The sequence below is a fragment of the Macrotis lagotis genome, chromosome X (assembly GCF_037893015.1).
Source record: "Macrotis lagotis isolate mMagLag1 chromosome X, bilby.v1.9.chrom.fasta, whole genome shotgun sequence".
Lineage (NCBI taxonomy): Eukaryota > Metazoa > Chordata > Mammalia > Peramelemorphia > Peramelidae > Macrotis > Macrotis lagotis.
In genome coordinates this window covers 502,564,901-502,589,531 of record NC_133666.1, presented here as the reverse complement: position 1 = coordinate 502,589,531, position 24,631 = coordinate 502,564,901, and the positions used below count along the sequence as shown (strand labels likewise).

General features: G+C 38.9%; 2 protein-coding genes and 1 non-coding gene across 7 annotated transcripts in view; 1 reads left to right on the top strand and 2 right to left on the bottom strand.

Moving 5' to 3' along the window:
- Positions 1–23,713, top strand: part of SLC66A2 (solute carrier family 66 member 2) — a 215,025-nt gene extending 191,312 nt beyond the window's left edge. For 3 of the 5 annotated variants that reach the window (XM_074204701.1, XM_074204702.1, XM_074204703.1), the window contains one exon: positions 8,724–23,713. In XM_074204701.1, coding sequence (XP_074060802.1) covers positions 8,724–8,931 — 208 coding nt within the window. In that variant the 3' untranslated portion in view covers positions 8,932–23,713. The remainder of the gene's footprint in view (positions 1–8,723) is intronic. The other 2 variants (XR_012472121.1, XM_074204704.1) reach the window with 2 other exon arrangements.
- The window catches only part of KCNG2 (potassium voltage-gated channel modifier subfamily G member 2), a 168,881-nt gene continuing 162,765 nt past the window's right edge, over positions 18,516–24,631 (bottom strand). The window contains exon 3 of the mRNA XM_074204700.1: positions 18,516–22,391. Within this exon, the coding sequence (XP_074060801.1) occupies positions 21,567–22,391 (825 nt within the window). The 3' untranslated portion in view covers positions 18,516–21,566. The remainder of the gene's footprint in view (positions 22,392–24,631) is intronic.
- Positions 20,041–20,144, bottom strand: LOC141503756 (U6 spliceosomal RNA). The gene has a single exon (XR_012473075.1). It is a non-coding gene; the product is annotated as a U6 spliceosomal RNA (small nuclear RNA).

The window sequence follows — 24,631 nt, the reverse complement described above, 5'->3', positions numbered from 1 at the left end:
TTTAAAAGGTGCAACTTGTGAACAGTTAAGCTTATACATGAATACATGAATTTCATTATCATCTAACTAGAAATCTCAGAATATAATGATATAGATATTTGACAGAAGCAGGGTCAGATGGTAAAATGCTACTTTGTTAGGAAAAACAAGGAAACTAGCATTCCAATAAGAAATCCTGAGTAGCTAGGTGGTGCAGTGGATAGAACACTGGCCCTGGGGTCAGGAGGACCTGAGTTCAAATCCAGCCTCAGACACTTAAGAATTACCTAGCTGTGTGACCTTGGACAAGTCACTTAACCCCATTGCCTTGCAAAAACCTAAAAAAAAGAAGAAAAGACATCCTTACTGTAGAATTCAATAATAGGTATATAATTGTCCTGGTATGTAGTCCTCTGCTGCCAGGAAGCTTGTCTATTTAACTTGAAGAGCATTAAGCCAATTCCCAGATGATAATGGGATTAAAACCTTTTAAGTCAATGGACTGGAAGGAGTGTGTTGATACAATTATATTTTCCCTTGTCCCCAACTTTTTCTCACTTGGGTTTCCTTCTGCTATTGTGAAGTACTCAGTTTTCCAGTTTCTGAGCTAGATGTAGCTAAGTGTTATGGGATAGGATCCACCCACTGCCTGAGTATCCCATTGCAGCAGCTGCTCAGGTGTCCTTGGGAAAAATTTCCATCTTCAGCTCACCAGATTACTCAATAACTATGGCAGGCATCCTTCAATTTACATCTCTGAACCCTTTCCATTTTAGGTGAAACAAAGTGAGTCTCACAGAATGAGTTGGCAGAATTGGTGTGTGATATGCATCTCATCTCATTTTTCCCCCAAAGCCACTCCTTTTCTTAACTTTGCAATTTTTGTTGAGGTTATAACCATGTTTCCAGGCACCCAAGTTTGTAAACATTTATTAAGGGGCCATTTAAGTATGCAGTGGATAGAGTATCTTGCAAAGGAATCAGGAGGATCTGAATTCAAATCTGGCCTCAGGTATTTAAAATTTACTAGATTGCCCTGCATCCAGGGCTGCCTCCAGTTGTCCTAATTCATATCTGGCCACTGAACCCAGGAGGAGTAAGTGGGGCTAGTGAGTTAGCACAGCACTCAGTCACTCAAACTCAAGTCATGTGCATGTCATAGCATCACCTCTCCAGAATGAAATAAAAACATCATCATCATTAGGGGTTTACTTGTTATGTATCAGATACTGTGCATACAAAGAAAAGCAAAGGGAAGTCTCTGATCTCAGGGAGCTCTCATGGGGGAGAAAACATACATCAATTAGATACAGATAAGTTATCTTCAGGATAAATGAGAAATAATTAGCAGAGAGAAGACACTAAAATTAAAGGAGATTTGGAAAGACTTCTTGTGGTATGTGAAATTTTAGCTGAGATGGAGGTGAGGAAGAGTTCTAAGAACAAAGAAATGCACTTTAGGGAAATCATCTTGACACATGACTGGAGAATGGACTGGAGTGGGAGGAGGGATAGTGAGAGGGAGACAGATAGTGAAACGACTGACTTGTGTCAGGGAAACTAATAGCTTGTTGCAGGTGTCCAGCTATGAGATGCTCAAGTCCTAGACTAGGGTGATGGTGGGGTCAGAGGAGAGAAGAAACCATATTTAAAAGTAAAATTGAGAGACCTTGACAACAATAAAAAGGTTCTACCAAAGCAAAAATAAGAGAAAAAGAAAAAGAACCCCTGCATTCAAGGAAGGTATTTATATTAAAGAGGTAATTATATTGAGGAGCAGCTAAGTCTAGCGTCAGAAAGACTCATCTTCCTAAGTTCAAATCCTGCTAGTTCTGTGGTTCTGGACAGGTCACTTAACCCTCTTTGCTTCAATTTCTACATCCGCAAAATGATCTCTAAAAGAAAATGCCAAACCCTACAGTATCTTTTCCAAAGAAGACTTCCACTGGAGTTTTCTCAGACACAATTGAACATCAAAGAAATTATATTGGGGCGGCTAGGTGGTGCAATGGGTAGAGCATTGGCCCTGGAGTCAGGAGTGCCTGAGTTCAAATCCGGCCTCAGACACTTAATTAATTACCTTGCTGTATGGCCTTGGGCAAGCCACTTAACTCCATTGCCTTGCAAAAAAAAAAAAACTAAAAAAAATTATATTGAAGCCAGGCTTCATTTATATTGAATATGTTTAAGGTGTCTGATTAGTTTAGTGTCTTTCTTCTTCAACTCCATGCTCTCCCTAACACTTTATAGCCAATAAGTTTTCAAATCTTGTTTCTGTCTCCACATCTCTGTCATTTTGTTACCTCTATATCCACCTTTTCTCTTGTCTCAATTCTTTTCTCACCCCATTTTATCCTTTATACAGCTATCAAAATCATTTTTCTAAAATCCAGGTGTGACTGGGTTGCATTCCTAATAGCTCTCTATTTACTCTAGCAATTATTGTATTATTTTTATCTTATTCATTTTATATTTTATTTTATGTGAATTTTATAATGTATTTAATTAATAGTATGTGTATATAATTGACAAATAAATATGTACATATTCTTAATCATAAATATTAAAGTTTTGGTTTTGAAGATGGAATACTTTCTGCCTACATTCTGCCTCAGTCATCTATATCTGTGGAATTTGAAGCCAGGAATTCATAGTGATTTCTTTAATATGATAGTCAAGCAAAATATTTTTAGGTACTCAATCAACCAGAACTCACTTAGGACATTTTCTTTGGTCAGTGTCCATGTTACATATGACTAAAAGAGTTGCTCTGTTAGTCACATAAAATGAAGATTAAAATGCAAAAAGGTAATCAGCTTTGTGATGACAGGTTCTTTTTGTTCTAATGCAGGGATCAGGGGGTGGTGGCACAACAGGGCATGCACAAGGTCATGACTTAAGTGATCCAGAAAGTCATTCAATGAAACAGGAATAATGTGTGCCTCTAAAGCATACCAATAAAACTGACCAGTAAATGTGGTTTTATAAAGCAAATCTTATACTTTTCCATTATCTTTAATTACAAAAACAGATACAGCTTCCCACAAGGGGGAAAAAGGCCTTTAGTCAACTGAATTGCAGTCAGCTGATGAGCATGTTAAAGCTGATACACTGCAGTTAGGATGTGGACTGGCAATTTATACTTCCTGTATCAGTTCCCTTGTTCCTTGCATCCCTTTTCTAACTCCTGAATCTCACTACTGCTACCCACCTTGACGAATATGTCTTTGATTAATATTAAATATAGATATAGATATAGATATATATTTTTTCTCCTCTCTTGGCTGGGTGAAGATAGGCTTCAATATCATTACTTCTTTAGTATGTACCTTTCTCTAATTCAGGGTTTCTTAACTCCCCCCTCCCCTTTTTGAGAAATGATGGGACCCATCTGGAAATCTGGTAAAGTCTACAGAAGTCCCAGAATACATTTTGTTAAAAATACATGAAATAAAAAATATAGACTTTCCAAGGAAATCAATCACATAGAATTGCAGTTATTAAAAGATTAAAAAACACCCTAAGATCACAGACCCCAACTTTACACCATCTGCTTTAATGTAGAATGTGAAAATATTTTAAGTTCAAGATCTTCTATAAAACATCCTCTCTCATTCCTTGATATTTTAAATCCTGTATGCATGTTGAACTTTAGAACAAGGCTTCCTCTTTCAGATCATTTGAAGAGGTCTTCATGTACATGAAGAAAATACAGTACTTTCTATCCCAATTAAAAAAGTTTTTCTCTGATCTTATGAAACATCTAAGCATGACCATGGGAATGATTAGGTACTTTGCACAATGTAATAAAACAGAGTTTTTGCTTGGTAGGATCTTAATTCTGAATAAGACTTCTGGTCTTTTTTATTCGCTGTGAGTTAGTCTGTGTAGTTTGATGGTTGTTTGTTTCCAATTTAAAATATAAAAGGAGGTACCTGTGGGTCCAGTTTCATATATATGGGATATTTTCAGTTTACTGAGCATTTATTAAAGTATAGAGCTTGCAAACTCCAAAACATGTTAGCCTAGGGACTATGCAATCAAGTTCCAGTCTTTCCTAGTCCTATGCAAAGGCCTATAGGATATGACCCTAATCTGCCTTTCTAGGAACAGACTGCATACGAAATTTTTTCCCAATTAGAAGCAATGTGATAAAGTGGGATAGCTTTAGACTTGTCTTTTTAAAAAGAAACCTAGCTTTGAATCCTGTCTATGACATTTATTAATTATATAATTATAGGCAAGCGATGTAACTTTACTGAGTCTAACTTTCTATAACTATTAAATGAGGATAAAAATATTTGTATCTCATACCCTGATAAGGGAGGGTAAGCACTACACTGTGGTTCTGATTCCCTAATCTAACTTGTTTACTTCATTCTTCTCTCCCAAACCTAAATACCTCATCTTCCAAACTCCCAGTCACACATTATGTTTTCTTGAGCTAATCTTTACTACCTCACACCCCTCTCCCAATAGTCTATATACTTCAATGTTTGTTAAAAACCCATTTAAATCCTTTTTACCTTTCAATGTAGAGCATATGCCTCTAATTCTGTGAAACCTTTCTTAGTTCCCTTTAGCCTCAATCACATGGGACCTCACCTTCCTTTGGCTTCCCAGAGCATTTTGTAACATGTCATACTACTCATACACACTGCCTGTTGATCCAGCACCTGTTTGATCTTCCCTTATTGAAATTAATTGAAGGCACAATGACTCATTCTCAAGAAACTTACATTTTATTAATATTTTGAAGCACCTGCTAAGTGAAAGGTACTGTATTATATGCTGAAGATACAAAGATGAAAAATAAAATTAGTATGCCCTCAAAGAATTCATTGTCCAATTGTGGTGGTGGTAGTGGTTGTGTTCAGATAGATATGGTGAAGTCAAGGTGGAGGTATCAAGAAAAAGTGGAGGTAGAAAAATCTTAGCTACTTTCATAGTGCTTATCAAAGTATCTTTTACATAATAGACACTCAACATTTATTGAATTACTATTGAATATGCCTGTAACAAGTGTTACAGTTTATAGACATACCAAATTATGAATAAGACAGAAGTAACTCCTTGATACCAAGGATCATATTTTTTAAATTAAATTTTGTTTTTCAGTTAGCTAGTATTTTTTCTTTCTTCTACCAGACTTCATCTTCTCCCATATTCTGTTCCCCTCCCTTACCAAAAAAAGAAAAAAAAAAGAGAGAAAAGAAAAGAAAAATTTTGTAATAATTTTACAATTTCTACAGTGATTAATACAGTATAAATTGTTCAGGCTCTTCTCAATTTACTCTATGTCAGTTCAAACAAATCTTTCCAGGTTTCTCTGAAAGTGCCAAAGATCAGGGGTTTTTTGGGGGGAGGGGTGTTTTTTGTTTATTTCATTAACATAGTGCATGGCATCTAGAAAAAGTTAATAATTATTGAGTAAAAGATAATTGGGCTGGACACGGTAATATACATGTTATATTCTTATGAATAGAATAGTATTTAGAGCTTCCTGTTAGATCTGGAAAGGAATTTAGAGATTGTTTACTCCAGTGCCTGTCATTAGTTCTGATGGTTCAAAACTAAGGCCCAGGGAAGGGAAATTATTTGCCCAAGAGAACACAAGGAAGTATCAGCATCAGGATTCAAACTTCTATCTTCTAGACCTTAAATTTAGGACTCTTTCTTCTCTATCTCAGTAAACTTGAGTACTTTTGTTAACACACGCACGCATGCATGCGCACACACACACACACACACACGCACGCAAACACACACAGAGTAAAGAAAAATCACCAAAACACTCTGGTTTTTAATTTTAAACTTTAATTGAACCACATTGTTATTGCCTGTCAGTTGTATCATACCTTTTCCTCTCCCTGTATACTTCCATTATGCTAGGTTTGGTGCCAGTAAATGTGTCTGGTCTCTTTAAGAGATTCTACCTGGGAAAGAGGAATTACTCTTCCTTCCTTACCCAGCTTGATTTTAATAATTAAAAGGCACCTCTCACCAAACCTTTTTAGTTCTTTAATGGAAATATATCTAACCAAGTATATTTTGGATAAATAATATGAGACTTCTGCTAATCAACAAATGTATATAGGACCAAAACCTTGTAAATAACATTTGGGCAAGTAAGGAGTTCACGCCATTTGTAAGGTATTTAATTTGTAGTACCTAGGGAAATGGAATTGGAGTTAAGTAGACTTAAGGTTATATCCTGCTTCTGAGACTTAAACATGAGCTAGTCAAAGCCTCCATACTGTTTTCTTTCTATTTGCCCAACATGCTGCTCACACTGAAACCTTGGCCTCCAGCTTTCTTTAGGCCTCCATAGTACTTCTTGGTCAGTTCTTCACCCCTTTTCAACTCCTTTTTATGTGTTATTTTTCTTCTTTAGAATGTAAGCCCCTTGCAGGGACTATTTTGTTTGCTTAAATTTGTAGCCCTATTGCTTAGCACAATGCCTCATGCATTTTTTGTTGTTCAGTCATTTCAGTCTCATCACCTTATTTGGGGTTTTCTTGGTAAAGATACTGGTATGTTTTGCCATTTCCTTCTCTAGCTCATTTCAGCAGATAAAGAAAGTGAGGCTAACAGGGTGAAATGACTTGCTCAGTCACAGAACTAGTAAACATCTGAGGTTGGATTTGAATTCACATCTTCCTGACTCGAGACTGTTGCTCTCTCTACTGTACCACCTTGCTGCCTCCATGCTTCATGCAGAATTAGTCCTGATCTATGTCTGTCTGTCTTATATATCTGCAATAATGAGGAGGTTGGATTTGATTGCCTTCTACCTCTCAAATCTTTGATCTCTGAACTAATCCAAGAAGCAGTCTAATGTAGTAGAGGGTTGGCTCCTGAACCACGAAAGTAAGGCTTCTGTTATCTCTGGATACAATGCTCAACTAGCTTGGATGGAGGATGGAGCAGGAAACTCATCCCAAAGTCACCTTTATGGAGGGCTTACAGCCTTCCAGGTTCATCTTCCAGTAGCTGCTCTGCTTGTTTTTGACTCCAGGAACATCTAGCCCTCTCTGCTTGGGTACCTTTTTATCCCCCACCATAGCTCTTTTATGTCTTGTCTTGCCCTACAAGAGGACTATAAACTCCCCAAGGTCAGGGACTCCTTTTCTTATTTGTCTCCCCATTCTTTAGCACAGTGCCACATAATAAGGGCTCAATAATGTTTGATACTTGACTGGTGATTTAAAAATTGGCCTTGGAGTACAAAGACCAGGATCAAATACTGCCTCAGATACTTAGAAGTTGTTTGAACATTGTTAAATCAACCTTTTAGCTTCTAATTTAATGGAAATAATAATAGCACCTACCTCACAGAGTTGTTGTGAAGATCAGGTGAGATAATATGTGAAAATAATTCACAATCATTAAAGTGCTGTATAAACTTTAGATGTTATTCATATTAGATATTATCATATATATAACCAAAAGGAGCTTCTAAAAAATAGTTACCCTGGGACCTTTGCTGATGCTGAATTTTTGATCTCTCCTGCCCTGGTTGGATCAGGAGGATTTGCTAGTTAGAAAATGAAAGGCTATAAACTTGCCTTAAAAAGGAAAACCGAATAATATCCATGTGACACACTAGGCAAATTCAGGTACTATTTGGTAGATAATTATTTTCCCAGATGTCAGGAGACCTAGTTTCTAGTTTTGGATTTGTCATTAAGTAGCTTTATGATCTTTGCAAGAGGCAGTATGGTTTAATGAATAGAGAGCCAGTCTTGGAGTCAAGAAAACCTATGTTAAGATCCAGCCTCTGACATGTACTGAGTGGGCAAACCAGGGCACAACACATAATCCCTCAGTGCCCCAGGGCACTCTCTGAGGTTCTGAATTGTAGAGAGAATACTTGTCTGCATTGGTAGAGAGAATTTCTCTCTAGGAATTGCCTATACTCAGTTACAAGTCATTGTTTTTATTAAAACACCAAACTAAATATCTTTCTGGGCCTCACTTTCCTTATCTTCAAAATGAGAATATTGGATTAAATGAGTTCTAAGATCTCTTGGGGCTCTCACACTCTTGGAAACCAAGCTCCCAAGTGGTTTGTAGGAATGTGGACTCCACTTACATAAAATTTTAATTATGTCCTATTTCATTAGGCAGAAACTTAATTATCTCATGAGGTCCTCAGTATATCAGGCCAGTAAGAAATGAGATTCCCTGCCCAGTGATGTTTCTAGCCTATACACAGTTTAAGAGGGTGATTCATTGCAGAAGGTCTAGGACCAAGTAGTCAGACATCCAGTGCTACTAGTCATGGCATCATTCCCGACTTCTTTGGGGCTCAATTTGGACTTGATCTCTGGTTCTTTCTGATTTTCATATGGGCTCTCAAAATCTGTAAAAGGAGCACCTTGCCTGAATTATGATTATGATTATAATAAATTTGGAGTTAGCCCTGAGTTTCAATCCTGGCACTGCCCTTTAATATACCATTGCTTGACCATGGAGAGGCATCCTCTGAAGGGATGAAGTGAATTGAACTAAATCTAAGTTCCCCTTTCAGCTCTAAATCTATGATTCTAAGTTATCCATGAATTAATACATTTTACAAAGAAGAGTAGAAGAATTTAAATTTAATGTGAAGCTTGTTTTATTAAAAAGGAATCCCCATGTATCTTTTTCTATATGTAACCAAATCCCCATGTATCTTTTTCTATATGTAACCAGGTATCTTTTGTTATTTGTTTTTCATGTGTGTGTCTTTTTCCTTACAGCATCAAGATGGTATTAATGTGGACCAGTGGTGACACCTTTAAGACTGTATACTTCATCCTGAATCAGGCCCCTTTCCAGTTCTCCATCTGTGGTTTGCTGCAAGTTTTGGTGGACATAGCCATTCTGCTGCAAGTCTACCTGTATACCTACTACCCCCAGAAACCAGTGTCCCATGCAGCACACCCAGTTAGTGCAAAAGCTCTCTGAAGACAGAGAGAGAGAAAGGACATCTGCCATCACTGAGGGGAACACCAGCCAGCAGCTCTGCTTTCCTCAGCAGGAGCCTGGAGTTACAGCTGCCTCCTTCTAAACAAAAACAAAAAAGGACTGGGAAATGTACTGCGGGCACTGGTGAGGCTTTGTTGGATTAAGGGGAAAGGCATGAGGAAGAGGAGAGAAGAGATGAATGTCCAATATATTGAGGGTTAGTTTTAATAATCTATTGTACTTCAATCTCACTGGTCAGGGAGGATATTGAAAGTCTTGGTTTGGATAGGTTCCCTCTCATGCATACTCATGGGCCTTATTCCTATTAGGATAGTATCAGTATATTATTATGTCTGCATGCTCTTAAATGAGCATCTATATGGGAAATGTATTTTCTATCTCAAGGGCTGGGTTTTAATTTTTTAAATTATATAAAGAAGTTTTTTACCTATTATCCCCAACCCCTCTAAAAACCTACCAGCCATAGAAGTATTTGATTTGAATTCTTACCATATTTATAAATATTATGCACAATGGAATTTAAGTTTAGAATACTCATTAGAAAAACTAGTTCTCTTGATGTGCTGGGGAGCAACCACTTACAGATAAAAGAGAGAAAAAAAATTATCTTAGTTATCAAGCAATTAAAATTCAGTTTCAAGTTCCATCTCTAAGCACAGGTTATCACTGTAAAAGGTTAAATCCCCATTTGGCACAAAAGTACCAGTCACCTTTTAAAGGGACTGTTCTCTAATTTCCTTTACTGCTGGACAGGATAGGGAATTGTTTTGACTTCCTGGAGACCTTGTAGAAGTTTTGAAGGTCGCTAAAGGTGATGAGTTGCCCTCTTGGATCTGAGTAGGGGCAGAGAAAGTTGATTGCCTCCTGCCACAAGGCAGTGACAAGGAAAGATTGGCAAAAAAGAGACCAAGGTTGGGTCAGCTCTGCCAATCCTGATTATGGCTTACTTGCAGCCCAAGATGCTGTTGCATGATGACAGCACCTGAGTGGAAGCAGAATCTTGATGGAAATTTGTGAGTAATAGATGGCAAGGAAGGAAGAAGGTCAGCAATACCAAGAGTAACCAGTAATTCCTAAGTTGAAGAATCTACAGACACAGATCTCCTTTATTAAAAAAAAATCTGTTAGCTCACCATCCACTTTGACAGAAAGAATCAGTGCCAAATTGTGATCCTTTGTGACCTGAGGGAGAGAACCTGGATTCCCAGTGGTATACAAGGGAAACACCATCAAAGTTGATGGCTGGACAATTCTTCTCTTGTCTGCAACTCTTCCAAGAGGGATTCAGTATTAGGTGCAAGCCTGAAGGATCACTCAGAAGGTTAGTGAGGGAAAAATAATTTTATATACCTAAATTACATATACATATATACATATATGTGTATATACACACAAAACATATGTATATATATTAAATATACATTGCTATTTATGCTTGTATGTTTATATATTTATACACAAATATAGTTATATATGTATATATAATATACACACATATAGGGAAAAGAAATTCTACAGAATTAATTTTATATATTCATATGTATTTATTTGACTAGTGTTGGTGTTGATTTCTGAGAGCCTGTTGGCTTGGAGCATTTTTATGGGGTTCTGGTTTGTAATTCTTATCACCAGTTGCCCTTGGCCTCTACCAGTTCTTTCCAAAGACAGACATACCTAATGAATCTTTGGGTATCAAGAGGTCCTGAAACTCTTGGGGCATTGTTGTTTCTTTGCTGGCCTTCTCCCTAAAACCTACTTTATTTCCAGACTAAAGAGTACTGTGGGTATACAAGGGGATTTCCTTCCCTCTGGAGTCTTCTGGGCATTTGATTCCCCTTTTTTAGGTCCAGAAGCCCTGGGGACAGGATCAAATAGTTTGCTCTTTGCTGGTGGTGTTTGTACTGGGTCTGCATGCTGGTTTATGCTGTAATCTGCTCAACCAGATAGAGGGGCATACAAAGCTCTGGGTCTGCATTCCTCTCCTGGTGGAATGTTAGTCGCTCCACAGAGAGAATCCATGGTTCCTGATGGCTTGGCTCATGGGTGACTTCAAGCTGTTTCCTAGGAGGGCTGGAGGAAGCCATATGCCTTCTCTCCTGGGAGCACTATGGTTTTTTGCTTTTGTAGGTCTAGTTTGGTTATTTTCTTTTTTAGGTCTGATTTCTTTTTTTGCTTCTTGACATTAACACAAACACACATGTGCACACATGACATTCTACTTCTGTTCTTCAGAAAAGTCCCATGGCACAAGCTTTTGGAAGGGGGGGCAGCCTTAGACCAGTGTCAGGAATAACCTCTGGGCCAGTGACCCTCATGATCCTACAACTCAGGAATGCTGTTCTTTCAATGGCCTGGCATGGAGTGCTGTGGGCCCAACTCCATTGATTTTGTTTGGTACCATATGCTCTTATGCCTAAAGTGACCTTACAGAGATGGCACATGGGCGGCATGGTGGGCCAGGAACATCTTTGCCTGCCCAGCTTCTTCCTTCAGCTGGTTCTGTTCTCCTGACTTAACCTGACTTTTCTATTCTGTTTAATTTTCCTTCTTACCATGGCAGAATTCAGATGTCACCCGGTCTTTTGATGCCTGCTATGCAGAATATAGCCAAGTATTATTGCTTGATAGTTCTTGCCTAGATATCTTGTTATATGGACGTGCCACAACCAAAATTTAGTTCTGGGCTATTTTCTATTCCATTCAGCCCCCAAAAGACTAGTTTATTTGAAACTCATGAAATAGATAAAACACAAAAGACCAAGTGATCTAAATACCTATATCTTGCTATCTTGCTAATGATACTGGAAAAAATGGCAGTGTTGTTTTCTTTTTCCTTTTGCAGGACAGAGGAAATGTTTTCTGTTGCAGATGCTAGCTTGTCTGCAATTTGAACCAAAGCTCTATGGTCAAATTGTGTGTTCTTTCTAAAGGGGCTGCTGGGTGCTACATTCTGGGCTGGTGGAATAATACTTAAAGTATGTGCAGGAGTGAATTCCTTTGAACATTAGGCCCTTAAGATGCTTTAAGAATGTTACTAAGTTTTACATAATAATAAAATAATAAATGTAGGGAGATGTCTGTCTATTGCAGTGCTTGCCTCAGAGCTAACATGTGACTCACATCAGACCCTTTTCTGTTGACTTTATATTCTGATTCATTCACAGTATTTGTTGATTTTGATGACTTTAAATAAACACACATGAATTCAGTGGGGGGGTGGATTTCAGATTCATATGATTTTTTAAGAGTGAAAAATACTCCTGAGGTAATTGAATCCAGTCTCTTCCCTTTATAAAAATGACTACAAAGAATTATGGTTTGCCCTTGGTCCTCTCATTTCTTGGTCTTCCTACTCAGCTCATCATGCCCCTTTTCCACAAAGGGTCAACACTAATCTGTCAATCCGCAAACATTTATTAAACTGCCAAGAACTGTGTCAAACACTGGGGATACAAAGAAAGCAAAATTGGGCCATTGCTCTCATGAAACTTACATTCTAATTGTGAACAAAGAATGCGAAAAATTTTTAAATATGAGATATGAAGGTGGTCTCAAAGGGAAGGGGAGAAAGTGAGAGATGTTTCATGTGAAAAATGTTATCTCTGTCCCTATCATTTCTAGTTAGTCAAACTTTTCTCTCCCCAAATCACTAAGCTCCAGAATTGGGGCACCTCTGTTACACAAGCTACTATTCTGGGAAAACATTTTTCTCCAGGCCCAGACATTCCTTGAATTGTCACCTCTGTGTATTACACTCATTTTTACACTCATATGGTGTTGACAAGACAGTTTATTAATGATGAAGCCCCTGGAAGAGAGAGAGAGAGAGAGAGAGAGAGAGAGAGAGAGAGAGAGAGAGAGAGAGAGAGGAGAGTATGTCTGTGTAGTGTGAAAGAGTTCTGTCTGTATCTGTCTGTCTATCTATCTATCTATCTATCTATCTATCTATCTATCTATCTATCCATCCATCTATTCCCCCTCTCATCTCCTCTTCTTGTCTATATTATTAAATATATACAGGGATGGTTTGGGGGACAGGAATAAAGATATCTAATTTAATGAAAATATTTGATCACACTGTACACAAAATCCCATTTGCTGAATATTGGTCCACTTTTTTTAAAACTGGGAAATGCTACTGTCCTAAGTATAATTTCTTTGGGGATATTCACTAATCCATAAACATTTATTTGATGCTTACTTACTGTGTAATAGTTAATGCAGGAGAAACAAAGACAAAAAAAATGAAACAGTTCCATGCCTTCAAGGAACTTTATCATTCTAATGGAGGAGAGATAACCATGCACACATTCATATATACTTACTGAATATATTGAATACAAGATAGTTTTGGAGAGTATAAGGACAAGGTTGCCCAACTGTGCAAGCTAAACAGGGTCTTTATTCTTAGCCATAAGTTGCTCAGCCTCCCAAAAGGAAGGCAAGATCCAGGGTGATTCCTTCATTGTACATGTGGTAGAAGAAGTCAGAAAATAGCTAGACTTGGTTTAGGTTGACCCTAGCATGTGAGTTTAAAAAGGAATGTGCCAAACTGGATAGAAACTGAACAGAAGGCTAGTAATTTGTTTTTCTGTGTGATTCATTACTAATTTTTCTTCTTAATTAATCATCAAGATCTGCTTGGTGATGAAGTCTAACAGACAGGAATCTAGAAGGTCACAGGTACTTAACAGATTTTGATGAACTCTTCCCAGAAGCATAAGTGATTTATTATAGCTTGCACTAGAATTATGCATCCCAGCCCTTTTTTTTCACAGGTGAACTCCTCCTAGCTGGATAGTCAGCTCTATAATAGCCAAAAAGGTAAGTAACTGTATGTTTTCTAATGTGTCAGGCAATGAAAGGCAAAGAAACAATCTCTGCTCTCATAGTCTAATGGGAGAGCAGCCTGAAAACAACAGTGTACCAGCAAACTATATGCAGTATAAATTTGGAGTAATAAAGGGAAGACTAAAATAAAGGGGCTGGGAAAGGCTTCTTGTCAGAGGTGGTATTAGCTAGTACTTGAAGAAACCAGAGAAGCCAGGAGACAGAAAGGGAGGAGTTTGGAGATGGGGTTTTCCATTCCAGAATTGGCAAGGATACCAGTGGCACTGGATTCCATAATCTGATGAAGGGAAGAAAGGCATAAGAAAACTAGGGCATTGAATGACAGGATTTTATATTTGTTCCTAGAGGTGGTGAGGAATCATTGGAAATTATTGAATAGGGGGTTGTGTTTTAAGAAGATCACAAATGACTAGGCAGACCAGCCAGCTAGCTATTGTAATAGTCCAGTTATGAGATTAAGAAGGCATACAACATGGTAGTGGCCATGTTCGAGGAGAGAAGGGAGCATTTTCAGGAGATACAATGAAAAAGTGTATGAGAAATCAAGGACACTTAGGTTGCAAGTCTGCATGACTAGAGGGAGGTCATGTCCTTCACATAGAGAAGGCACTGGCATTAAGGGGGGGATAGAGAGCAGCTTCCTGGGAAAGGTGGGATTTTAGCTAGGACTTGAAACCAAGGAAGCCAGGAGACAAAGATAAGGCCTTACTAGCCTTCTGTTTGGTTTCCATCCAGTTCAGCATACTTCATGCATGGGAGTGCCAGTGAAAATGCCCAGTTAGGAGATGGAATGTCTTATTTGAGGAACAGCAAGGAAACCAATATCACTGTGTCACAGAATAGCAAGGAAGATAAGGTATAAGAAGACTGGAAAAGGCTGGGTGGGGGTATAAGTTAGGAAGGGCTTTAAAAGCCAAACAGGATTTTATATTTGATCTGGAGATGATAGGAAGCCATTGGAGTTTACTGAATAAAGGAATGATCTGATCATACCTGTTTTAGGAAGATTAATTTGATAGATGAGTTGACTACACTGGAATGGGGAGAAAGGAGTTCAGTCAAAAGCCTCTTGGCAGTAGTGGTGATGAGGGATATGCACCAGGGTAATCTTAGTATCAAAGAGGAGCATATTAAAGGGACGTTACCAAGGTAGAAACTACAAGACTTGATTACTATTTGATTATGGAGGATGATGGATATGATGAATATTATGTGGAGCACCTTTTAGATATCTTTGGTCTCTTATATCAAAACTAAGAAGCAATGAGTGGAAGTTGCAAAAAGAAGGAAATTTAGGCTTGATGTCAGGGAAAATTTCCTAAATTTTTTGTCCTTGAATGGAAATGACTTCTCTCTAAAAACGTCTATCCTCCTTGAAGGTTTTCAAGCAGCACCCAGACTGCTTACCAGATATGTCCCAGAGAGTTCGACTAGAAGGATAGTGAAGCCCTTTCCAGTTCTCAAATTCTCTCCAGTTCTGATTCAGACACAGTTGAGAGAGTCTTCAAAGACCATCTAATCATTCCAGCCTAGTTGTACAAATGAGAATACTGAGGCCCACCAATGAAGTTGTTCTTGGGCACATAGTACAATAATTCTTATTCATAACCTATTTTGGAAAGGAAAGTTTAATAAAGGAAAGGACAATGAATGTTGATTTTAAAAACAACAATAAATCTTCCAATGCAAAAGAAAGGAAATTTCCTGTTTCTTGAGTCACACTTTAAATTCTGGCCACTTATTTCAGGTTAAAATATCTGGAAACTGGGAATCACTCCCTACTCCCTTTCATCATTAGTTATCAATGTATTCCTAGAAGAATTCTCTCCATTATAATTGAAGGGGCAAGAATGTCAGAGGGATCCCAAACACATTTATTACTTAAAATTTCTGTTTTTAAATTTACCTGGACCAGGGGTAAAGGATGGCAAAACGTGTAGTTCACTTTTCCCTCAGGCTATTGGATCTGTGAACAAATAGAATTAATAAAGGGCCTTCTGGGCCCTCTAACCTTGACTTTTTCTGATCTGGTGAACACTGAATCAAATGAGAAAGAGAAAGCATTTTCATAGCTAAATTCTTACTAAATTTTCCAAGTATTTGAAGATAGAGAAAATATGAAGAACATTTTAGGGCTGAAAGGGCCCCTAAAGCCAACACAAATTTTTATTAAGAGCCTATTTTATACCCACCAATGTGCTGACTAAAAACTGGAGAGGGAAAAAAACAAAAACAACAAAGAACAACCCAATAAAAATCTCTTCTCTCAAGTAACTCACAGTCTAATAGAGGAGACAAAAGTAAAGAATTATACAGAAAAAAGTCTATTTTAAAAACCAGGATAAGGAAGATGATCACAGAGGAAAGACATTAAAAAAGCATCAAGAAAGTTTTCTTGTAGTAGGTAGGATTTTATGCTGGAATTTGAGAGAAGGAAACCAGGAGACAGGTGAGGAGAGGGAACATTCTAAGCACAAAGGACAATGAAAGTGCCTAGAGTCAGGAAATGGAGGAACGCCACTGGATCCAGGAATATGAGGAGGAGAATGAAGTGTAAGGAGACTGGAAAAACAGAAAGGTACTATATTATAAAGGGTTTTAAAAAGCCAAGCAGGATTCTAATTTGACTCTAGTCATTAGAGTTTATTGAATAGAGGTGACATGGGTAGATCCATGTTTTGAAAAGATAAATTTGACAGCTGAATGGAGGATAGACAGGAATAAGAATACATGAAGCAGGAAGACCAAATAGAAAAATATTGCAATAGTTTAGGTCATGAAGCAATGCTGAGGGCCTGGACTAGAGTAGTCACAAAGTCCCTGAGGGCATGAAAGATGTGAAGGCAGAATCCAGGTCAAGAAAGAGGTTAGTGCTAGAAAAGCAGACCTGAGAATCATTTATATAGAAATATTAATTAAATCCACAGGAACTGATGAGATCATCAAGTAAAATACTAAAGTTGGAGAAGAGACTAGGGTCCAGGGCATAACCTTTGTTCACCTATTGTTTGTGGGCCTAACTCAGAAGGAGGCATTAGTCAGGCTGAAGGAAAGCAGTGTCACAAAAACTTAGAAAAAGATGATTGACAATGTCAAAGGTTGTAGAGAGCTTCAGAAGGATGAGGACTAAGAAAAGACTTTTAGATATTGTGATTACGAGATCATAAATAATTTTGGAGGGAGCAGTTTCTAGCCCACCTCCCTTATTTTGCAGGTGAGCAAATTGAGGACCAGAGAAATGAAACAATCTTCCTAAAGTGAGTAAATAGTAGAGCAATTTGAACTACTGTTCTCCTTACACTTAAGATGCAATCCAAACATCCCAGAATCCTCCCTCAGCAGTTCCCTTCAAATAGTTATTTCTAATCCCAGTACCACCATTCCCACCTCCAGCCACCTCTACCCTAATCTCAGAGTTGCATTTTAAAGTTCCTAAGCCCTGTTTTAATAATTCCATGGGGAGCAGCATCAAATCAATTTAAGGGACCAATCTTCCCTTTTTCCTTCTCCCTCTTCATCTCCCTCTAAGGTTTAAACTTTTGTTGTTTCTCACCTTTAACATTTTCCATATCACTTCTCAGAATTTAGAAACAAATCACTTGCACTTACCATCATGTCCTGAGGGTTGTTGGGCTTTTAGATTTGAAACTTTAACTGTAGAAAATCATTTAAAGAAATCCAGTGACTGGTGGTACACAAACCTGGACCAATCTGGTCCAGGCAGCTTCATGTCTTAAGAACAGAAAGTTGCCCCTTACCTGATTTCCCTCTTTTTCCCCCTGCACCAGAGGAAGAGTGACTCATTCCTGTTTCTGGAATGACAAGTTGGCTTTTGAATGAATAGAACAGACTTCTTGTTGAGGGAGACCAGGGCTTTTTGTAAGACATTCAAACCTCTCAGTCAATATCTCAGCTGAAAAAGAAGAATGAAGTAAAGGACCCAAGAGTGCCTCCTTTTGGGCAGATGGGATTTGGTTTGATGCCACTTTTGGTGACAGTAACGATCTTCCTTCATGCCTTCCTGCTAATGTAAAAGTTAGGGAGATGTACTTAATTGTTCTTGAATCTACAGGAGTTGGGCCAAACTGGGTGACTACTAGGGAATGTGACCACTATCTATATAACACCTTGTAGCTATGCTTACCTTTACCTTTACCTTATGGCCTTTATGATGATAGGCACTAGAGGAACATTCAGCTGGTTCATTTCCTTCTAAATGTTCACAGGGCATCCATTTTTTTCTATGACATGCCAAAGCTTGTAACACTCCTCTTCCAAACAATCCCTCCCTTCCCCTCACCAATCACACTGTTTACTTTCAATACAGAGAAATAGTGCTAGTGTAATTTTCCTTTTAACTTGTAAGAAAACTGTTATTTCAACATTTCTCTAGATCCTGAAATTCTCATTTATCAGGGAAAAGTTGTTGGTAGCTGTGAAATGAAGGTGATATCCCATGAGATGTGAGGTGTGGTTATGTGAGTGCCACAGAAGATTCCGAAGTTGAAAGATGTACAAAGGCAGAAACTAAGGGTGTCAAACAAAATAAGGGGAGGTGGAATTTAAAAAATGGCCCTGATTCTCATCCAATTATTAGACTCATTCAAGAGATTTTTAATTCTGCTGTTATCTACTCTGATGTCACTGGGAGCCAAAGCTAAGCACTTTTCTCTGTGTGATGATTGATCTCTCTTCTTAATCTCTTCCTCCTCCCTCCCCACCTGCTTACATGGAATTAGTTCTATGGCTTCTGGGAAATCCAAGAAAGGTTTTGTATTTTTTTTTAAATGACTGGAAAGAACATCATGAGGGAGCAGCTTGAGAGAGTCTGGATCTTGATGTAGTCATGGCCACCATTTCAGAAAAGAATATTTTCATTTATAGAAGCTATATGCATCTTTCTCACCTCTAATGAGCTTTGGACACTTCAGAGACTCATTTCTGCTACCTCAAAGATGAGAATGCCAATTATCATTTATCTCTAGGCAGATGATTCTCATATCTACTTATCCAGCTCTGACCTCCAGTCTCACATCTCCAGTTGCCTAATGGACACCATGAACTAGATGTTCTGGAGACATCTTAAACTCAGCATATCCAAAATGGATCTCACTATCTTCTCCCCAAACCCTCTCTTCCCAAACTTCTTATCAGTATCAAAGACATCTCCATACTACTAGTCACCTAGGCTTAAAGCCTCAACATCATCCTCAACTCTTCATACTCCCACATACCAAGTCCTTTGTCAAATCTTGTTTCTGCCTCCACAGCATCTCTCCTAAATATCCCTTTTGTTCCCACATAACTGTTCCCCTGCTGCAGGTCAGCAATAGTTGGATTATTGCAATACCCTTCTGGTAGGTATTGCATACTTGAGTCTCTCCTCATACCAATACATCCTCCACACAAGTTGCCAAAACAATCTTTCTAAAAAGGTCCCAGTTCTACATTTCTGGGGTTTAATAGCACGAGTCTGATCCTCTCCCACTCTTGCCATTGTCCCTGGAAAGACTCAGTCAGACACTGTTCTGTGTAGAAGAGATCTGGCATTTTATTAAACTGTAGCAGCAAGGTTTCTGAACAAGCTCCCCAAACATTCACCTTCCTCCCTACCTGCTCCTGAGTACCAGTGCCTTTTTTTGTAGTCTTAAAATAAGGATCCCCAGTGGGCAGAACCCACACTCATCTCTGGAGCTGTAAGACAGGTTGGGACAGTGGCCCTTTCTTCTGTATATAAGTTAGTCTCTCCTGCCAGAACCCAGTCAAGCCTTCTTCTTCCAGGTCCCAGTAACAAGGGCTGATGGTTCACTGACCTGACAGGTTTTTATTGTTTACTTGTTTGTAATTAAAACTTTAAAAGCAGCAGAACTTGGAAGTTCCTACTTCTCTATTTCCTCAAAATACAAAAAGTTTCATGCTTATGGGATAATGCTACTCCTGGCAGCTGTTGATTTTACAATATGGGAAATAGGCATTTAAAGTAAAGGGAGAATTTGGAGAGACAGAAGTGACAATTTGTGCTCACAATGTCATGCCTTTCATTGTGGTGGTGGTGATGGTGATGGTGGTGGTGGTGATATTTCCCATCTTGTCACTGATGTAAGGAATGCTTGGTGAGGAAATTCCATTTAACATTGCAGAGCAGGAACTCTTCAGCAATCTAGAGGTTTCCTAGACTCCTGAGAGGTAAGTGACATATCTAAGATCACCTAGATCCTGTGTCAGAGGCCAGTCCTGATCCAATTTATTCACTAATTTGCGTGTAATCCCTGCACTGGGGCCATGCTAATTTTCTCTGTTTATCATTCCAACTTTAGTATATGTGCTGCTGAAGTGAGCATCTGATCCAATTTTTTAATGTAAATTGGGTACCTGAGAAATTACTTTCTTCTGCCCATAGTTTGTCTGGAGCAGGTTTTGGTATATTCCAGGTTTTTTTTGGGGGAGGTGCAGGGGAATGTGGAGGAAAAAATCATTACATGCAAGGGGGAACTAATAATGTCACTCATCTAAATCAGGTTCTTAACCTTTTTTTTTGGTGTCATGAATACTTTTGTCTGGTGAAGCTTATAGACCTTCTCTAAGAATAATGACTCATTCTTTGTCAAAATTGTAGAAAATGCTAAATTTCAGTTAGAGATTAGTGAAACTAGATCTGTAATTTTTTTTCTCCATCAAAGGTCAAAAACAAGGTGAAATCAATCTAAGGGATTCTTTTGAGACCCTTAATTACTTTAATCTCCACTAATGGGTGCCATGACAGTGATGTGAAGAGGGAAGACAAGATATTTTGGAGAGTCAATGGGATGATTTTGGCTTTTGTTGACTGTACACTATGGATTGGCTGATCCCATCCTTGGAGCTGAGGGCTTTCGGTGTAAGGAGAGGAGAAATTAGCAAAATCCTTCTTGGTTGTGAATTGATTACCATTCGGGGGAGGTGAGAGAGCTGAGTATTTTCCCCCTCATGTAAAGGCAGGTGTTAATTAAGTGACTAAGCCAAGAATGAGGTGACCATTTTTGCTCAAGAGCAGGGTCTGCAAGAAGAAAAGTATGTAGAGCTGAAAGTCAAGCTAGTCTAGACTGTTTTAACCTGAAGTCTTAAGTTTCCAAAGGCATTTAGAATTTATTTTTAGGGAGTTATAGAATATTTTTTAAAATGGAAGTAGGAAGAAAACAGGGCTCATGATCTTCTTTTAGAAAGATTGTTGATTCTCAAACCCAGACCTGTCTTTGACATTCCACCTCTTCATTAAGAAGGCCAGCTGCTAAGAGGTTGGGTTCAACTGCAGTAAGATCTTATTGGAGTTATATGCATGTTTACTAAATTTATGCATAACTACCACAAGAGTCAGGCTTAGACGTGTCAGCAGGTGGCTATGTTTTTGAAGCCTGCTTCTCCCCCTTCCCCCTTCCCCCTTTTTCTGGAAGTGTCAGGAAAGGACTTTGTTTAAGTGGCTTAGCCTTATTTTTAAAGGCAGCAGGGAGAGGTTACATTTTCTTGGCCTTGGAACCAAGTCCACAAAGGTGTTCCAGTCCACATTTCAACTCGACATGACAACTAAAAAGCTTATGTACAGTGGAGCTGGATACATATTGACCCTGAACCAAAGCCTTGTTTTTCAAAATGAGCTTCCCTGGCTGTATTCCTCTCTCATGTCTCCCTTCTCATACACAGTGTTGACTTAAGAGACTGAGGAAGAAATGACTTCACTTTTCCCATTGCTTTGGGGCTGGCTTGACCATGCCCTTCCTGACTCGCCATCAGCAGCTCCTTCTGGAGGTGTGATTTGCTAGTGCCCATTGTTGCTCCAGGGCAGCAGCAGCTGCAGGTCCTCCCGGTAGAAAGGAGCTATCCATTGCCTGAGAAGAACTGTCTTCTGTGTGGGACCTGGTGCTCTCTTCCAAGAGGTGCATCTCATGATTCGCTGCCCGCTGCTGCTGTTCTTTCAGCTCTGTGTAAGAACGAGAAAAGGTATGGAAGATGGAAGTGACTGGGAAGGCCATCAGTAGGATGCCACTGAGGATACTGCTTAAAGCAACCACCTGCCCAGGGATGCTCCGTGGTACCATGTCTCCATAACCCACAGTGGTCATGGAGATGACCGCCCACCAATAGCTGGTAGGGATGCTGGTGAACTCTTTCCCAGCTCCTAGTTCACTTTCTGCCAGGTAAACCAATGGGGAGAAGAGGGCCATGGCCACACAGAGAAAGAGAAGAAGAAGCCCAAATTCACGGGTACAACGGCGTACAGTCAGCCCCAAGGTCTGGAGGCCCAGGGAGTGGCGGGCCAGCCGCATAACATACAGGATTCGCAGAGCTCGAAGGAAACGCAGCACAAGTCCTACTCGCTCCAGGTATTTATTCCCAGCCCCACCTGGCTTGCTATTTTGGGCAGAAGCCAGGTCCACAATAAGGGAAATGTAGAAAGGCAGGATAGCCAAGATGTCAATGATGTTGAGTGGTGTCCGGAGGAAGGCGCACTTGCTCTCAGCCTGGATTGAGCGGAGGAGGAACTCAAAGGAGAACCAGGCCACGCAGACAGTTTCCAGCACAAAGAGGTTGTGGCATTTGGGAGAGCATTCACCCTGGGAAGGAGAGGGATAGAGAGTTGGCTATGGAGAAGCAAAAAGAAGGCAGGGAGCAACAAGGAAATGAACCCTGGTTTCATGCTTGCCCTAGTGTGAGATGATTCACTTGTCATTATACACCTCCCTTCCCATTCCCTGCTTACATGTTTGCCTCCCCAACTTCCTCAACCCTGAGTATTGTTCAAAATAGAAGAAAATAGAATAATACTATACCTCATGTTTACTTTGTGAATATGCAGTTCCTTGCTTTAATTAAAATACCTGTGTCTAGGAGTGAAGGTGGTTCTTTTGGATGTAGAGCCAGAGCCAGGGAGACCTGGGTTCAGCCAGGGTCTTTGAGATTGGCCCTTAACCTCCCTCCCAATGATCAGACAACTCTCAGAGAGTCCAAGTTGCCCAATAGATATTGACCTGCCCTGATAGAAGTTTCTTTATCAGGAGTTCCCTGTATCAATAAAATCACAGGTCTGGTATTCCCTTGTGAGACTTTTAACCTTAATTTTCCTGCCAATTCATGTGCTTGTCATGGCCTCACCTCCCTGAAGTCATGGTCTTCAAAACTGAAGGACAAGCATTATCAATAAGATTAACTGCCAAACTTGAACAGAGACTTTGAAAATCAGTGGGAAATCTGTTCTTCTCTTCCTTGGACCCAGGGTTAGTGGATACTTGCAGTCATTGTGCAGTGCCCATACATAAAGAGCTTTATCATTTTCTCAGTGGCTGGGTTAAAATATAAATTGATATTAGAATGGTGACTCTCAGTCATGCTGTGCTGTACTGCTTGGATGATAGTTTGTCACACTATGATGTTATATTTTATGTATACTGTCTTATCTTTAATATCCTTTGTAGGTCCATTTTTGCCCATCAGTAATTTTATTTGGAATACTCCTCATTTCATAAAGCAGAGCACACTTACGATAAGCAGACCAATCTCTTCAGGCAGAGTCTGTTCCTTTTTTTCAGGAACTAACCTCTTTTCTCATTCATTCTCTTCTAAAATCTTGATTTGCTATTTAATAAAGAGGACCTAAAATTCTCTTTTTGTAGTTTTAAGCAACTGGTAGGCTAGGGAGCAGAGCCAAAATTTTACACTTTGTGTCAGTTTTCTCAAATGGTATTGCTGTCTATTCTTGATCACACCAATGATATATTAATTATCCCAAAAAGCAATAGCAGCGATTTGACTATTTGTAGTTTAGGAGTTTCCTCATTCTCCAAAAAAGTGTAAGGCCTTTCTGCCAGTATTCATATTTGAGCCTCTTTATTTAGGAATTAAATACAGATTGCATAAGGAAAATGGAACAGTAACACAGCAGCCCGCCCCCCCCCCCCCCCAAGCAAACATCTACTTTCTTTTCTTTGAGGTATATACTGTCATCTGTGCCAGTAACTAACATCAAATGATGCCTCAGAGATGGTGGATGGCACTCTACCATTTGATCTAGAGGTCATGACTCTGGCCAGTAAAAGGGCCAGCATGGGGCTGATGTTTTGTTCCTACTAATTAAATAGTCCATGGAAAACAACTGGGAGCTGTTACTTTGCTCCAATGAGGGACCAAGATGCGGATGCTACTATGGCTTAGTCAAGATTGATTCAAGTCTCTCCTCAGTTCAACATGTTTTCAATGCAATTGCCCAAGTGGTTATCTTGAGTTATGAGTTGGACCATGTCAGTCCTCTACTCCACAAATTCCAGTAATTCTGCCATCTCTCTAGAATCAAATGCAAGCATCTCCACTTGGCACTGAAAGCCCTTTACAACCAGCCCCAACTTACCTTTCCAGCCTTATCACACATTCCTGTACAAGTACCATAAGATCCAGCATATACATGTATATTATATAAATATGTACAATATCATATATATATATATGTATACATATGTGCACAATATAGGCTTATATGTATATTTTGTGTGGATAAAATGCACATATGTGTATATATACATTGTATGTGTGTACAGGTATTATTAAATAGGTACTCTATTAAATATGTAGTAATAAATATGTAAATATATTAAATACATATAGATGCATATGTATAATATATATGTGTGTATATATATATATATATAATTTTTTTAGAATGTAAATTTAAGGACAGAGTCTGCTTTTGATTAAAAAAACCCTAATCTCAGCTCAAAGAAAGAATTTCATATATGCTTTCTGTTTGATTGACATTAGTCTTTTCCCAAACTAAGGTATACAAATGTACAAATAAAGAGGCACA